The sequence below is a fragment of the Scyliorhinus torazame genome, chromosome 4 (assembly GCF_047496885.1).
Source record: "Scyliorhinus torazame isolate Kashiwa2021f chromosome 4, sScyTor2.1, whole genome shotgun sequence".
NCBI lineage: Eukaryota > Metazoa > Chordata > Chondrichthyes > Carcharhiniformes > Scyliorhinidae > Scyliorhinus > Scyliorhinus torazame.
This window is the reverse complement of record NC_092710.1, coordinates 244,092,174-244,110,201: the sequence shown is the minus strand read 5'-3', so window position 1 is coordinate 244,110,201 and position 18,028 is coordinate 244,092,174. Positions and strand designations below refer to the sequence as shown.

Below are 18,028 nucleotides of genomic sequence, written 5' to 3'. Positions count from 1 at the left end.
CGTGCCGCAAAAGGACAAGTGCAGATGTCGGAATACATGAACGGATAATTCTCCTTCACGGACCAAAATTAAACGATTTAAGCACCAAAACTTCAACATTAGTTAATCTCCGAATCCACCTGGCCTTTCCTCTTGTTAAATGGAAATGCTAACTTTACGTTTTACACAGAGTGGGTCATTACAGACGGTCCCTGAACTCAGGCGCTGGCGGGAGAACGTCTGACGATTCATAAAATATGAACCAATCACAGGGCCGCTGACCAAAGGCATAGGCCAATCGCTATCGGAGCCAGCGCGCAAGCGCGGTCCCTGTGACACCGGAACGCGGGAAGCAGGAACAGAAACAAGGAGAAAGAACAGATCCAGAGGTACAGATCGCATAGACTAGAATTGCACAGGCTGGTGCTGAGATATTGCTACATGTCAGATAGGAAACCGGAGCACCCGGGGGAAATCCACGCAGACACGGGGAGAACATGCAGACTCCGCACAGACAGTGACCCACGCCGGGAATCGAACCCGGGTCGCTGGTGCTGTGAAGCAACAGTGCTAACCACTGTGCTGCCGTGCTGGCCATTTACACTCAGACTGGCTATTTAGAACCAAGGCTGCTCATTTGGACAGGGTGCTGGTCATTTCGACCTGGGCTGGTCATTTAGACCAGGGCTGCTCATTTAGTCCAGGGTTTAGACCCGGGCTGGTCATTTAGACCCGGGCTGGTCATTTAGAACCGGGGCTGGTCATTTAGAACCGGGGCTGCTCATTTAGTCCCGTGCTGGTCATTTCGACCTGGGCTGGTCATTTAGACCAGGGCTGCTCATTTAGTCCAGGGCTGGTCATTGCTACCGGGGCTGGTCATATTTAGACCAGGGCTGGTCATTTAGGACTGGGCTGCTCATTTAGACCAGGGCTGGTCATTTAGGACTGGGCTGGTCATTTAGACCAGGGCTGGGCATTTAGAACCGGGTCTGGCCATTTAGACTGGGGCTGGCCATTTCTACCCGGGGCTGGCCATTTCTACCCGGGGCTGGTCATTTAGACCGGGGCTGGCCATTTCTACCCGGGGCTGGTCATTTAGACCGGGGCATGGCAATTTAGACCCGGGCTGGTCATTCATTTAGACAGGACCACTGTTTCGCCTGGGGCCAATTGTTTCAACTGCAGCTGATCTCTTAAACGACGGCTGGTCATATAGGCAACGGCTGTAAAATTAGCAGATGCTGAGAGAGGTACTGAGCATACAGACAAAAACCATGTAGACATCAAGTGATATATGGGTACAGGTCACAGAGACAAAGACTGGTTATATAGATTGAGGCACTGATACAGACGGACTGAATATACACACTGATTGTCGACGCATTCACCGGGCATTTGAGAGAATGGGCCTCAGACTAAACACCCAGAAAACATAGCAAAGAATAAAGAAAAGTACAGCACAGGAACAGGCCCTTTGGCCCTCCAAGCCTGTGCCAACTATGCTGCCTGTCTAAACTAAAATCTTCTATACTTCCTGGGTCCGTATCAGTCTATTCCCATCCTATTCATGTATTTGTCAAGATACCCCTTAAATGTCACTGTCGTCCCTGCTTCTACCACCTCCTGCGGCAGCAAGTTCCAGGCACCCACTACCCTCTGTGTAAAAAAAAAAAAAAAACTTGCCTCGTACATCTCCTCTAAACCTTGCCCCTCGCACCTTAAACCTATGCCCCCTAATAATTGACCCCTCTACCCTGGGGAAAAGCCTCTGACTATCCACTCGTCTATGCCCCTCATAATTTTGTAGACCTCTATCAGGTCGCCCCTCAACCTCTGTCGTTCCAGTGAGAATAGTGAGCAGCCATGGTCCTACCCTCCTGCATGTATCAGAACTATGGACAATGTACAGCTGACATCTCAAATCCTTGAAGGGATATCACCAACGTTGCCTCCACAAAATCCTGCAATTCCAACTTGAGCATCCTCTCCCAGGCCAATATCCTCAGTATCGAGGCACTGGTCATGCTCGATCAGCTGCAATGGGTAGGCCACATTGTCTGCATGCCTGACACAAGACTCCCAAAATAAGTGACCTACTCTGAGCTCCGCAATGGCAAGCAGTCATTAGGAAGGTAGAGGAAATGCTACAAGGACACCCTGAAAGCCTCTCTGAATAAATGCAACACTCGCATCAACACATGGGAATCGCTTGCCTTAGAACGCACAGGCTGGAGAAAAAGCGTACACGGAGGTGCCAAACACCTCGAGCGTTGTAAGGTGGAACACGCGGAGGCCAAGTGTAAACAGCGGAAGGAGAGCGCAGAACCCAGAGCGTCCCACCCACCTCATCAAACACCGCCTGCCAAACCTGTGGCAGAGTCTGCGGATCCAGGATCGGCTATACAGCCACCGCAGAACCCACCTCCCTGGAGTGGAAGCAAGTCATCCTCGGGACTGCTCAAGATGACTGATTATATATACAGAGACTGGTCATATGTACCTCAGTTGGTCATATGTGAAGAGTTGTGACAGAGATACAGATCTTAAACACAGGGCTGGTCAAAAATATAGGGGCTGGGATAGAAGCAAGGGTTTAGAGAGAGAGCCTGGTCATTTATATTGGGCTGTTGGAGGGACAGGTCATGAAGAGAGGGATTGATAGAAGAATGGACCCTTTATATTGGGGCTGACAAAGGGATCGGTCCTATATACATGGACAGAATTCGAGATATAAGATGGAAGTCCAGATCAAAGCATATGGGGAAGATGTGTTGCTTCTTGACAGGCAAATTGAAACTACCTGTGTGAATTTTCAGTGTCACCTGGAGACTGTTGAGCCTGATGATGGGTTCCTGTAGGTACCAGAGAGCCAGCTGACCGGATTGGAAAGGTTTGCTTGTCTGAATCATTTATCTTTACAACATTGAGAAGGAAGGGAAGCTTCCAGTTATCTGCCATTGATATCTCAGAATGAACTCTTAGAATGCTGTTGAACTATCTGAGCTGACATTTCCCCACCTGCTTCCCTGGAGTGATGAACCGTACTTCTGTTTAGTGCCGTTCCTCGATGGCTTGGCTAAGATCACAAATTTGTCTTGTGGCAAAATTGACTGTGAAGCAGTGAGCTGGTATTCTGAGTGAAGTACTGGGTGCTCATGTCACTGAAACCTCAGTATGAAAAGACATGCTCTGGAAGCCTGAAGTGGCAGCATAACCCATGGGCTGTAATCTGTCATGTGTATATCCTATCAACTTGAGCATGGTAGAGGTTGCTTGCAGGTGCCTGTTATGTTATTTGGTATATTTTTCTCCATGCTGCTATTGTACATTCATCTTTGAAAGACTGCACACCAAAACCGAAGTGCGTAATGTTCTAGTCTGAATTGGTGTTTGCTGATGACATCCCATATACTGAATTTCACTTGCTGCAGCTTGTAGATTGGTTCTCCTGAGCCTGTAAGACCTGATAATCAGAGTCAGGAAGACCAAAGTTAATGGCCAGGCTGTAGAGACTCCACCTTCCATCATCATTGATAACCTCATTCTGGTGGTCATTGACACTTCACATACCATGGGTCAACAATTACCAGCACCCTCTCCTTTCAAGCTGAAATCAGTACCAGGATTGCCAAGGATGCGGCTGTCATGTTGAAGTTGAGAGGTCAAGTCCGGACCAAACGCTAAATTCATTGAAAATACAAAGCTCTGTGTGTACCAGGTTGACGTACTCAGCACTTTCCTTTGCAGTAGCGAGCTATGCACAACTTATGCAAGGCAAGGAAAATGGCTCAGCTGCTTCAGACGAACAAGACCGAATGCCAGATGTGGAAGTTCACCAATGGGCAGGGATCCCCAGCATGTTTGCCCCCACTTGAGTCATGTGAACAGAAATGATGACGACCGTATCCCAGAGCGCATGCACCAAGATGCACTTGCTATCAGCACATGGGCTGGTTTAGCACAATGGGCTAAATAGCTGGTTTGCAATGCAGAACCATGCCAGCAGCACAGGTTCAATTCCCGTACCGGCCTCCCCGAACAGGCGGCGCCGGAATGTGGCGACTAGGGGCTTTTCACAGTCACTTCATTGAAGCCTACTTGTGACAATAAGTGATTATTATCTTATGACTGACAGGTCATCCAACTCTGCGACACAAGGATGTCTGCAAGCGCGACTTCAATTTGACTGGGTTGGAATCGATGCATGGAAATTCCTTACTGCTGACGCTGACCGGAGCACCTGGAGACAAGCGGTCAGGAAGGATGTGGAAAAAGCAGAGGGCAAAAGAAATGACCAGACGGTGGAAAAGAGAGACCGCTGGAAGGGAGGAACCTGAGTCGGCCTTGGGCCAATTCTCAGCTGCGGAAGAGTTTGCCACTTAAGAATTGGTCTCTACAACTATAACCGACTATGTTCAATCCAGAAATGACACCCTGGACACAGTCCATTGCTTCCCAAGACAGACGGAGGCCTAACATGTTATTCCCTTTTGATGTTTTACAAAAATTAAGGTGTATGATGTTTTACAAGAATTAGTGTGTATGTGACATTGATGGCCATTCTGTGGCTTTGTAGCAAAATGTTAGCAGTGTGCTAATTAGCAGTTGAAACAGTTGATAATGGATATCATCCACAATGTGTTTTCCAGGAAAATGGATGATAATTTTGGGGGCTCTCTTACTCCTCCTGTCTCTCCGAATGTGATAGAAATGATGGAGACAGATATGGAGTGCTGCAGACTTCCTTGTTTTTCCTGCGTCTTGGGTCAGCGAGATGGGGGAAAATCCTTTTCTGCTGATGGCTATCTGGCAAGTGGATCGCTTAACCGGTGGGTAAAATGTGAACGCGTATTGTGTGGCTGTTGCATTTCTGTGGGGTAGAGATCCAGGACTCAGGTCTAACTCGCTACAGCAACAGGCTTATTTAGTCTTGGGTTTGCCCACTTTATCTGAATAATCTGGTCAAATAGATTTTCTTTGATTCAGTAACAGTCACTTAGCCGGTTTTCACTAAAAGCCAGCGCACAGGTGCAAAAAGTAATTAAAAAGGCTAATGGAATGTTAGTCTTTATCTCAAAAGGAGTTGAATTCAAAAATGAGGACTTTATGCTTCATTTGGAGAGCCTTGGTCAGACCTTATCTCTAATACAGTTTGAATAATGCATCTTAAGAAAGATATATTGATCTTGGAGTGAGCACAGTGCAAGTTCGCAAAATTATAACTGGGATTAAAGGTTTAAATGATGAGGTCAGGGTGGGAAATCAAGCTTGTATTCTGTTGAGTTTAGAAGGTTGAAGAGTAATCGAATGGAAATGATTAAAATCACAAAATAATTTGATTGGATAGATAGAAAGGAACTGCTCTTTGGTGGAGGAAGTTAAGAGCAAGGATGCCTAATTGTAAATTTGAACTAGGCCGCTGAGAAGTGGAATTCGGAAGCACTTTATCACACAGCATTTATCAATTTACTAGTCTACTATACTGGTAACATTTACGTAATATCTAAACAGAATTTGATAAATCATATGTTTTGCTCTGAGATTAATTTGTTGTATTTTCAGTATGCTTCGAATTTAGCATCGATATGTAGGAAGAAGTTTCAGTGTTTAACTTTTTAGTGCAGTAATGTATCTGAATTGCTGAAAGGATTAATTTCCTCAATCAAAATAGCAAACATTTTTAAAAGATCAAATAATGCGTATTAGTCGTTCAGTTAGAGACCATCTGGGTTAATCTTCATCATGACCCCTTGAGTGTTAACATGGTGAAATCTGTTGTAGAACTCCCCCATATTTAAAAAAAAATTATCTTTATTGTCACAAGTAGGCTTGCATTAACACTGCATTGAAGTTACTGTGAAAAGCCCGTAATCGCCACAATCCAGCGCCTGTTCGGGTGCACAGAGGGAGAAGTCAGAATGTCCAAATTACCTAACAGCACATCTTTCGGGACTTGTGGGTGGAAACCGGAGCACCCGGATGAAACCCATGCAGAGGTGGGGAGAACGTGCAGACTCCGCACAGACAGTGACCCAAGCCGGGAATCGAACCTGGGACCCTGGCGCTGTGAAGCCATCGTGCTAACCACTATACTACCGTGAAATATTAAAATAATGCAATGAAAAATTGGGTTATTCTACAATGGGCAGGTGATCCTCCAACCGATTACCACCCAGGGGTTCGAGGTGATGATTACCGACATTGTCCAATTTAAGTTTTATTAAAGTTTATCATACTGGACACAAACATGCATTTTAATGATCAGAGCTTTATTTTGAATTTTGATACTGATTTAAAGCTACCATTAGCTAGAAGTGTGCTTGTCACCTAAAAGCTGCATTTTCTGAATTTTAGGGGTGAGGCTTTGAAGTTTTGATATGATTTACTGCCCAACTTGTGTTATTGCCATTTTCTGGAAGTTATGCTTACCTTCATACCATCCGATCCTTGTGTATTTTAAGACTACTCCTAAGATTGGATCCTTCTCCCACCGGGTATGAAGCTGACACAGTGGACATTTTTGGTTTTCGGTGGGTGACTGAAATGGCACTTGTCGAATCTCCTAAACTTCTGTTTGGATTATTCAGGTATGAGTGCTTGAATTACATTTGTGATTTAATTTTTATTTGTAAGGTCGATTCTGTAGTTTCTGTATTGTACGTCTGCTATCCTAAGCCTAAAGTATTCTTCCAGTAAATATTTATTAATGCAATGTTGTACCATTGCATACATCGTACACACCGTGGATTAATGCCCATGAAAAATAGTAAAACTGCAGAAACGTTTTTCCAAATGCCTCCACCTCTCCCTCCCCCACTTCCTATCTTTGTAATCTCCTCTATACAATGGTCTACTGCTCCTATTTCTTGTGTTGTGTTCTTATACTTCAATATATGATGGAACATAAGACCAATGGATTGGAAAGAGCAAAGATTCATTCAAAGGCGCCCAGGAATTAAAAATTACGGTGTCGGAGGAAGGTTTGAAAATTTGTAACGTTTAAGGAGCATCTTGACAAATACATGTATAGGATGGGAATAGAGGGATACAGATCCCGGAAGTGCAGAAGATTTTAGTTTAGATGGGCAGCATGGTCGATACAGGCTTGGCGGGCCGAAGGGCCTGTCCCTGCGCTGTACATTTCTTTGTTCCTGGGGGCTTTTTTACTGGAGCAGAGAAAATCATGGAAATTATGAAAAGTTTGGAGATGGTTAAAGCTGAAAGACTGGTTCTGTTGTCTGCTGAAAAAACAAAAGGGGGACAAAGACCGGAGGTGGCAGCGGGGGGGGGGGGGGGGGGGGGGGTCCTCAAAAAATTGTCTTAATGCAGCAGGTTATTGGATCCTCAAAGGCCTTTCAGAAGTAGCTATTTGAAAGGGAATTTGATAAATTTTTGAAAAGGGAGAATGTTAAAAACAAATTATGGGAACAGTCAGAGAAATGGAATTAGAAGTGAATAGTTCTGTGCAGCAGTCAAACTTCCTTCTGTAATGGAAATTATTTGAATCTGATTGCCCGTGTCCAAGAACATGTGTGGATTTGTGTATAAGTATCAGTGTGTACATTAAATATTAACAAATGGATAATTTTCTTGGATCAGTGTGATTCTCTAAACAGTGTACATTTTGGGTGGGTGGAGATGGGAGTGACAACAACATCGACAGTTGGTGTTCCACATATCACAATGGGGCTTTGCTCGAAATCAGAATCCTCGTGGAAAAATCAGACATGAAACATACTGAATACTGTATTTGTAAAATTTGTATTGAGCGCGTTCATTTCTTTCTGTTAAATGGAGTACACAAACAGTGTTATAGTCCCATGCTGTATGTTAGTTGATTGTCCTTGCCTGAAATTTCATTCACGTAAATTATTCCGCAAACCAAGCCTTTGTAATCCAGTTGTGCCTATTAATATTTGTACCTGGCCTGCCAACTAAACTGATCACTAATGATTTTTAAAATGTGAACATGAAGGAGACTTAATTTAAAACAACCTACATTTGTTCTTTTTCAGACAGCAGATCAGCCGTTTAGAAGGCTTGGCACAGGCTACTTCATGTGATTTTGGCAAGTATACAACGGATTGAATATTTCTTATCACTTCCTGACTGATAGATGAAACATGTTGGCCACTGGTGCCCAGTTAAGGTATCACTCCTTTGTATTTAGCAACCAATCTTAGTAATTTGAACCAAGTATTAAAATATCAAAACCTATATGAATGTACAAGGTGAGGGCAGGATTGATTTATGACCAGTGATTCCCAGTGGAAAAATTGAGCCAGATTTCTAACAGATTCAAGTTTCACTGATTTACTTTTGGAACGGTAATATTGCTGTTTTATTACTAACCATTGATTTGCTCATTGCACAACATTCTTTCTCTGGCATGCAACGGCATTTTGTTTTAATAGTTGCCACATATTTATTTTCAATAGAAACAAAAATGTAATTTATCTATGTGGATATGTTGTGATTGTTGGTTATCATTTGACAAATCTGCAGTGCCACAATTGTTAATCTTTCACTGGGGACGTCATTCTGAATCTTTAATACTTAACACATTAGGGAAGGTGAAAAGGAGAGAAAGACTGGTTGGGCACTGTAGGCACTGTCTCTTTGGTTTCTAACTCAGTTCAAATTATCTTGCAGTGTTTGGGAGAAAGTCTAATTTCTCTACTGGCCATAAGTGTTCAAAATGAAATTAATTTGTCTTAACAGCTCCAAATGGGAAGCAGTGGCAAAAATAAATGGGAAAACAGTTTGCTTTGAGGGTATTTCTCCCAATATTATTATTTCCCTTTAGATTCTGACGGGAAACCTGGAAGTACAGAGCTATTAAATTCTCTTGGAAGCCAGATGCTCTATATGGTTTTAGTTGTTTTTACCCAGAGGGGCAGTTTTTTTTTGTTCAGTTCTGTTACATTAGATAACTGCAAACAGCAGAACATACTTAGCAATTATTGGATTGAGTGGTGAGATTGTCAAGTTGAGCTGATCTACTTCTAGATAAACTAGGTAGCTGTACAAACTACACTCAACTCACAAGGGAACGCTGACTGCACTTAACTGAGCACAGTAAAGAATGGCACAGGGAAATATGGTTGGGGCGTCAGAGTACCATTGGATGGCAGCATGGAATGGGGCCGCATGGTGGCACTGCCGCCTCACAGTGCTAGGGACCCGGGTTGAATTCCGGCCTTGGGTGACTGTGTCTGCGTGGGTTCCTCCAGGTGCTCCGGTTTCCTCCCACAATCCAAAATGTGCAGGTTAGGTGGGGTAACGGGGATAGGGTGGGGGGAGTGGGCCTCGGTGCAGACCCGATGGGCTGAATGGACTCCTGCTGCACTTTCGGAATTCTGTGGTTCTGTGGGATGAATAATGTGACGGTAATGTCCGCCCGAAGATATTGGGCTGAATCTGGCTGAAAAACTGTTTCTGGGGTCTTATCTGCATACAACTGATGGGGTGTGGATGTCGGTTGGGTGTCCTGATGTAGCTCAGCAGCTGTGCGCCTCAGAAAAAAACTTGCTGTTGTGACACAGTCAGCCTACAGATCCACATAAACATTAGTGATTACATTTTGGCCAGATCGCAGAGGGAGAAACCTGCTGGAAGGTAGACCCACGACAAACAGGTAGCTGGTGGTGTCGGATAAGGGAGGGTGGGATCTCTTGGGAGATCTTAGTGCCCAATCAAGGTGTTGCTAGACCCCCCCCCCCCCCCCAGGTCACCTCACCCTGTGAAGGGTCTATCTGAGCCCCCTCATCCTCAGACATGCTTTGGGAACTTGGGGAGCTGCTGGGCTGGCTGGCTAGCTGGCCATGTTCTGGTGGTATCTGCAAAAGACAAAAGGATAGTTTTAGTGGATGAGCTAAAGCTAATTCAGCGTACATTGCACTCAGAGTTTCAGGATTGGGTGAAGGGGCAGCACGGTAGCACAGTGGTTAGCACAGTTGCTTCACAGCTCCAGGGTCCCAGGTTCGATTCCCGGCTTGGGTCACTGTCTGTCCGGAGTCTGCACACCCTCCCCGTGTGTGCGTGGGTTTCCTCCGGGTGCTCCGGTTTCCTCCCACAGTCCAAAGATGTGCAGGTTAGGTGGATTGGCCATGATAAAGTGCCCTTTGTGTCCGAAAAGATTAGGTGGGGTTATGGGGATCGGGTGGAGGTGTGGGCTTGGGTGCTCTTTCCAAGAGCCGGTGCAGACTCAATGGGCCGATTGGCCTCCTTCTGCACTGTAAATTCTGTGATTCTATGAAGTGGTGGAGCTGAGATTCGGACTAAGTTGTTGCAGAGGCCAAGCCTGCAGTGCTGCAGGAGCGATGCCTGTCCTCACCGGCGAACTCTGTAGCAGCCTCTTTGAACTCGGCCAATGATCTCAGCCATCCCTCCCCTGGTCTGGTCTCACTCTCATTTGTTGTGCATATGTTCGACCTGCATGGAAACAAAAGAAAGAGATGCAATTAGAGGGGTTGGAGCAGAGATTGGGTGAAATGTGTGTGGTGTGTCCTACCCAGATTGGAGTTCAAGCAACAAGACGAGCAACAAGGCAGATGGCATGGTGGTGTTGTGAAGCCTTGTTGAGATAGTAAGTGTTGATATGCGTTGCCGATCGTGAATAGCGTAGCTTTTTGAGTACCTGATGCCATGCTGAGAGTTTGAAAGTGGATGGAGCTGAGAGAGGATGGCCTAGCAGAGCAGATGAGATCAGTCATCTACTTCCTGCGCCAGATGGCGCTTCGTGGGCAGGCGACAGCCGCACTGACCTGGGCAACGGCCTCCCAGGCTGGAGAGGTGAGATTGTTGTGCTTCTTTGAGACATCCCATGACTAGAGCACATGCTGGTAGGCCCGTAGGCCCTGAATAGAAAGCCGGTGCTGCTGCCTTCTTGAGGCTGCCCTCTGGGTTCCTACATGTTGGGGGGCTGGTGAAGACATGTGGGCTGGAGAGAGTGATACGAATGTGCTGGACTGGACTGGACAGCTGGGCTGGGACTTTTAAACCTGCCAGCTGAATGTGGAAGGTAAATCAGCCCGCCGGAGAGTGGGAGGGGAACTCTCCTGTGCATAATTAATAAGGTTCCAAGCACTGCATCTGACACGGGATCCCGCCATTCAGGTCGGCGGGACAGGCATCACCGGAGCCACTTGCCACAGAACTTATTCTCAAAATGGGAAAATTCCGCCATTGCGTTCAACTGTGCATCTGTCCCTTACCTGAATTTGCTGTATTGTTTACGCATAAATAAGTGTGTGCCGCTCGCCTCACTTCTGGTTTGCCAGGAAATTCTCGGCCAATATGCCAATCAAGTCTCTTCTCATCGGAATATTGTGGATTGCACGCAGTTTGATGTAATGCTTGTTTATCTTGTCTTTTTGGGGAATAAAACACAGGACATGCTAATAGCGTATATGTTGAAGCAGATGAAATCAGACAGCAATGCATTAACTTCCTCCAGTACATCAAAGTATTTATTTTCAGGTAATTTCGTCAATCTATTTTTGTCATTGGCTAAGAACATTTGAAACATTACAATAATGAACCAATAAACTAATTTGGAGAATATTTACTTGTGAAATGTTTAGCTTGCCAATTTCGAATAGCCATTGTAGAACTCACCGCCACAGCTAGTCATTGAATCTGGCCTGAAGCTACTCTTCTCCACCAAAGCTAATCCCATTTCCCGGTACCTTTTTGTATCTTTGGGTTTATCTCTTAACTTTATTGATTTACGCAGCTCCCACAACTTGTTAAAGAATTCCCTATCCTAATGATACATTTTATGGAATAATCTTTTTTCCAAACCTCCCATTTAACGCTTCTAAATGCTGATCTGGAATTAAACCTTGTTACTGATCCATAAGCCAAAATATGGAAATATTATTTCACCGTTTTTCCTCTTAAACGTTTCATAATTTTGACTACTTCATTTAAATCCCTGCATAATCTTATCTGCTGAATTTGGTCAGATTTTTAAAGTTTGCCATTGAACTACATCCTCTCCATGTTGGGGGTGACCCTCATGCCTCTTTCCATGACTACAATATTTCTGATAGGGTGAAAGAAATACTAACATTTATAGAGCACCTTTCCTGACCACCGGGCATCCCAAAGTGCTTGACAACCATTGAAGTACTTTAAAGTGTAGCCACTGTTGGAATGTAGCAAACATGGCAGCCATTTTGCACATAGCAAACTCCCACCACTGATAATGACCAGCTAATCCGTTTTTGTGATGTTGGTTGATGGATAAATATTGGCCAGGACGGGAGGGATAACTCCCCTGCTTTTCTTCAAAATAGTGCCATGGGATCTTTTGCATCCGCTTTGAGATCACATAGGTAAAGCTAGCAATCTGACTCCGAGAGCCCACAGCGATGTCATTTTATACCACTTTAACCATACTATACCTAGCCTGGGAGATATTGATGCTCTGAGCAGGAACTGGGAAGCATTAAAGATTTAAAAGTCCATCACTCGTGTGGATATAGTATACTTTTATTTATCCAGCAAAAATGAATGTAGAAAAAGTACATTTAAAAAAATATATTTCTTATTTGCTGTACAGATATCTAGAGTCTTCCAGAGGATTAAGTGAAGAGCCCGCCCATCCATATGAGGAACTGGAAGCACAGCTGCCCTCAGTATTAGTGGAGGAGCTACATGCACTTACTCTGTTCATTGGCCAACTCCGTGAACATTCCAGTAATATTCTGGCCAATTTCTCGATACAGAACCAGGGAAAGGTTTGTGTCACGTTTTATAAATATGACTGTGTTACGATCCCAGCTGATAATACTGGAAAATGTCAGGTCCCAGAGCGAAACCTGGGATAGATACTAAGTTATATTTTCAATAACTGCGGGAAAGTTATTGAACAAATTCACAGCAGTCCGCTGCTGAACTTTTAACACAAAAACAAAAATATTTATTAAATAAATGTGGGGCAGCATGGTGGCGCAGTGGTTAGCACTGCTGCCTCACGACGCCGGATGCCCAAGTTTGATCCCGGCCCCGGGTCACTATCCGTGTAGAGTTTGCATATTCTCCCTGTGTCTGCGTGGTTCCCACTCTCACAACGCAAAAATATGCGCAGGGTAGGTGGATTGGCCAAGCTAAATTGGAAAAAAAAAATTGAGTACTCTAAATTTAAAAAAACCCAAACTCCCTCACTTTGTTGAGGGTGCACTCAGTGGGATTGCACAATGCCTTGGGACCAAGGTAATTGGGACTGGGTTGCTGGGGCCAGTCATGTCGGCCTAGCTGGGCACTCGGAATGTTGGTGGAGTTCCGCTGGGGGCAGCCGTTGATGGCAGGGGCCCTACCTTGGGCCACAGGGTGCCTGATCAGGAGGTCCCACCCCCTCCTTGCAATATCACTGGGAGGACGCCAGATTTTCTAGGTCAGTCTGCCAATGTGGCGGAGGGCCATTCTGTAGAATGCTAGTGGCAATGGGAATAGGCCTTAAATGGCCCTTCATTTATCACTTAAGGGCCTCAATTGACCTCTGAGCTGCAAGGCCGTCCTCAACCTTCCCTGCGGCTGAGAAAATTCCTCAGTGACAGCAAGGTGATGGGCATTTCATCCCCATCTTCCCTCCCATTTCTACGGTCCCCAGCTAACAACTCGTTCCCAGGCGGCTCATTAAATTCTGCTCTTGAACATACCCCAATATGACTTCCGGTGGCAGCCATGGAGTGAGTGGTCGCTTATTTGTTAGCTCCCGCTCGTGGTGGACCTTTGGGACCCTTTTCCCCGATTTATGGGGATTTGATCGACGCACAGGAGATTGGTGAGGTAGTAGAGAAGGATTCCCCACCAGTGTATGGATTCGTGGACCAGAAGTGGTCTGAAAAGGAGAGATCATTGGTCGAAGAAGGGAGTGGAGTCTGCAGCACAGAAAAATATGGCGGATGGTTAGGGACTGAAATTGCCGGCCCAGTGGTCAACGGAGCAGCTGGTGGACTTTCTCCAGGAGAGCTTTGCTCAGCAAAGAAAAGAATACCTGGATTCGATTCAGACGGGAGTTGATCGTGTGAAGCAGAGATTGGAAGCCCAGGGCGATCCAGAAGGTGGAAGAGGCGGTTGCTGAGCACGATGACCAGTTAACCGCGATGTTGCCGGAGATGGGGCCGATGAAGGATCACCAGAAAAGGCTGCAAGACAAAGTGGAGGATCTGGAGACCAGGTCGCGCAGGCAGAACCTGAGGAGGGCAGCCAGGGATCGGATGCAGGGGCATATGTGGGGCGCATGTTCGAGAAACTGCTGGGGGAAGGTGTGTTTACTCGGCTCTTGGAGGTGCACAGAGCGCTGATGAGGAAGCCGCTGAAGAATGAGCCGCCTAGGGCGATGGTGGTACGAATGCATCGGTTCCTGGACAAGGAATACATCTTGAGTTGGAGCAGGCAGACGAGGAGCTGCAAATGGGAAGATGACTAGCTGCGTATTTACCAGGACTTGGGTGCGGAACTGGCCAAAAGAAGGGCGAGTTTCAATAAAGTGAAATCGGCCCTCTTTAAGAAGGGGGTGAAGTTCGGCATGCTGTACCCAGCGCGTTTACGGGTCATTGATGAGGGCCAAGAACTTTATTTTGGATCGCCAGATGAGGCAATGAACTTTGTTCAGGACAGGGCACTGGCAGGTGATGGAGGACATTGAACTCGGGGGCGAATAGCTGTGTTCTTCTGCTGATAAATTTATTTTCTCTTGGGCTTATTGTATGTATTGTTTTGCACTACGTTTTGGGCTGTTGCTCAGTTTTATATGCGGGTTAACTTTGTTCTTAATGGGGGATGGTGGGTGGAATTTTCTTCTTTGTGTTTGTTGGGGATTGTTACGTTTTGCATATGTATGTTCGAGCGGGGAGGGCGATCAGTGGGGAGTAGGATGCTTGGCGCCTTGGCGGGGGCTACCAGGCTAACTGGGGGGGCTAGCTCACGGAAGCGCATTGGGGAGTGAGCAGGTGATCAGTTTGTTGAGGGGAGTTGGGATTGTTATTTTGTTATGGGGGGAAGGGAGGGGGGGGAACTGTTATGCTGACAGGAGGGGACTGGCGCTTGACGACAAATTGGAGGTCGATGACGGTGGGCCTCCGAGGGCGGGCCTGAGAAGATGAGGGCTGGAGGCTGGCCGAAGAAGGGTGATAGTTGATTGGTGGGGGGTGCCGTGCCCCCCGACCAGGCTGATTACATGGAACGTGAGAGGGCTGAATGGGCCGGTCATAAGGGCACATGTGTCCGGGCGTTTGAAGAGTTTGAAGGTGGACATGGCAATGCAACAGGAGACACACCTGAGGGTAGTGGATCAGACTATGGGTGGGTCGGGCAGGTATTTCGTTTGGGGCTGGACTCTAAAACTAGGGGGGTAGCGATCTTCATCAATAAGCGGGTGTCATTTGAGGTAGGGAATATAGTGGCGGACTCAGAGGGTAGTTACGTTATAGTGAGTGGGAAGCTAGAGGAGATGCCGGTGGTACAAGTGAATATCTATGCACCAAACTGGGATGACGTGGAGGTGGGTTTTGGAGAAGATTCCGGAGCTGGACTCACATGGACTGATCATGGTGGGGGGGATTTTAATGCGGTTATGGAGCCGAGATTGGATCGGTCGTGTTCGAGGACAGGGAGGGTGCCAGCTGTGGCGAAGGAACTAAAAGGGTTTATGGAACAGATTGAGGTGGGGTACATCCTTGGAGGTTCAGACGACCAAGAGCGAAGGAATTTTCTTTTTTCTCCCATGTACACAAAGTGTTCTCCCGGATTGATTTTTTTGTTTTGAATAGGGCTTTGCTGGCGGGGGTGGTCAATGCTGGGTATTCGGCGATTGTTATGTTGGACCATGCCCCACACGGGTGAGCAAGGAGGGGGGCCATGAGGGGGAGATTGGATGTAGGACTGTTAGCGGGTGAGGGGATGTGTGGGCAGGTGAGGGAGGCCATCCAGAATTATTTGGAGATAAATGACAAAGGGGAGGTTTCGGCAGCAACGGTATGGGAAGCGCTGAAGGCAGTGGTTAGCGGGGAGCTGATTTCGGTACGGGCTCATAGGGAGAAGGTGGAGCGGGCAGAGATGGCTAGACTGGTTAGAGAGATACTCCAGATGTATAGAGGATATTTGGAAGCTCCGGAGGCGGGGCTGTTGAAGGAGCGGCAGAAGCTGCAGATGGAATTTGGTCTGATATTCACAGGGAATGCGGTGGGGCAGTTGAGGAAGGCGAGAGGCGCGGTATATGAGTATGGGGAGAAGGCCAGTAGGATGCTCGCACCCCAGCTCAGGAAAAGGGAGGCGGCCAGGGTGATAGAAAAAGTGAAGGAAAGAGCTGAGGACACGGTCTTGGACCCAGCGGGGATGAACGAGGTGTTCAAGGAATTTTACAGCCGTTTGTCTGAGTCGGAGCCCTCAGCTGGGGTGGAGGGGATGAGGCAATTCTTGTAGGGTTTAGAGTTTCTGAAGGTGGAGGAAGGGTTGGTGGAGGGGCTGGGAGCCCCAACCGGGACTGTGGAAGTAGTGGAGGGATTGGAGGCCATGCAGTCGGGCAAGGCCCCAGGGCCGGACGGCTACCCAGTGGAATTTTACAAGAGGTTTTCTGGGATGCTGGTTCCGCTGCTGGTGAGGTCATTTAATGAGGCAAGGGAGCGGTGTTTCTTCCCCCAATAATGTCACAGGCTTCGATCTCATTGATCCTGAAGCGGGAGAAGGACCCAGAACAATGGGTCAGGCCAATCGCCCTGATAAATGTTGGTGCCAAATTGCTGGCCAATTTTGGCCTCGAGGATAGAGGATTGTGTACCGGGGGTGATAGGGGAGGACCAGGCGGGATTGGTCAGTTAACGGCCAACTTTAGAAGGCTCTTGAATGTCATCATGGTGCCCTCCGAGGAGAGTGAGATGGAGGTAGTGGTCGCTATGGACACAGAGAAGGCCTTCGACGGGGTGGAGTGGAAGTATTTGTGGGAGGTCCTGGGACGGTTTGGATTTGGGCAGGGCTTTGTAGACTGGGTCCGGTTGCCGTACAAGGTGCCGGTGGCGAGTGTGCGGACGAACCGGGTAAGTTCGGACTACGTTAGACTGCACTGGGGGACAAGGCAGGGTTGTCCATTCTCCCCACTGTTGTTTGCCTTGGCTATAGAGCCATTGGCGATGGCGCTGAGAGCATCAAAGGACTGGAAGGGGCTAGTCCGAGGTGGTGGTGGGGGGGGTCTTGTTATATGCGGACGACCAACTCCTTTATATTTCTGACCCGCTAGGGGGGATGGGAGAGATTTTGCGGATCTTAGAGGAACTTGGCCAGTTCTTGGGGTATAAAGTGAACATGGGTAAGAGTGAGGTTTTTGTGACCCAGGCGAGGGGGCTGGGGGAGTTGCTGTTCAAAGTGGTGGGAGGGAGTTTTCGATACTTGGGATGAGAGCAGTTACATAAATTAAATCTGGCCCGGTTAGTTGAGCAATTGAAGGAGGACGTTCGGAGGTGGGACATGCTCCCGTTATCACTCGCGGGGAGGGTGCAGACCTTAAAGATGACGGTTCTCCCGAGATTTTTGTTTGTTTTCGAGTGTCTCCCTATTTTTATACCAAAGGCCTTTTTTAAGCAGGTTAACGCAGTGAGCTCTGGGTTTGTGTGGGCGGGTAAATCCCCACGAGTAAGGAAAGTGCTGCTGAAGCGGAGCCGGGGGGAGAGGAGTCCAGGGGGCGAGAGAGGCCGACGTCTTGACCTTTGCCTTCTTGGTAGCCCGGAGACGGATCTTATTAGAGTGGAGGGACCTGGAGCCCCCAAAATCGGGGGTATGAGTTAGCGACATGGCTGGGTTTCTCAGTCTTGAGAAAATTAAATTCGCGCTGAGAGGATCTGTGTTAGGGTTCGTTTGGAGGTGGCAGCCATTTATCGACTCCTTCGGGGAAAACTAAACTGTTAGATACAATAAGCGGGGGGGTGGGGGGGGGAGTTAGTTTAGTTTAGTTTACTTTAGTTCAGTTTAGGCGAGAATAGATTGAGGGACTTGGGGAGTATCTATAAGCCAAGTTGATGGGGTATGGTTGTTGGTTGGGGGGGTG

The 18,028-nt window shown here is 47.1% G+C and overlaps 1 protein-coding gene across 2 annotated transcripts in view; it reads left to right on the top strand.

Annotated features, from left to right (window-relative positions):
• The first annotated feature begins 296 nt into the window (after positions 1–296).
• Positions 297–18,028, top strand: part of mms22l (MMS22-like, DNA repair protein) — a 228,555-nt gene continuing 210,823 nt past the window's right edge. For both annotated transcript variants that reach the window (XM_072499582.1, XM_072499581.1), the window contains exons 1-6: positions 297–368; positions 4,629–4,808; positions 6,441–6,566; positions 7,995–8,047; positions 11,373–11,460; positions 12,548–12,725. In XM_072499582.1, the coding sequence (XP_072355683.1) occupies positions 4,633–4,808; positions 6,441–6,566; positions 7,995–8,047; positions 11,373–11,460; positions 12,548–12,725 (621 nt within the window). In that variant the 5' untranslated portion in view covers positions 297–368; positions 4,629–4,632. The remainder of the gene's footprint in view (positions 369–4,628; positions 4,809–6,440; positions 6,567–7,994; positions 8,048–11,372; positions 11,461–12,547; positions 12,726–18,028) is intronic.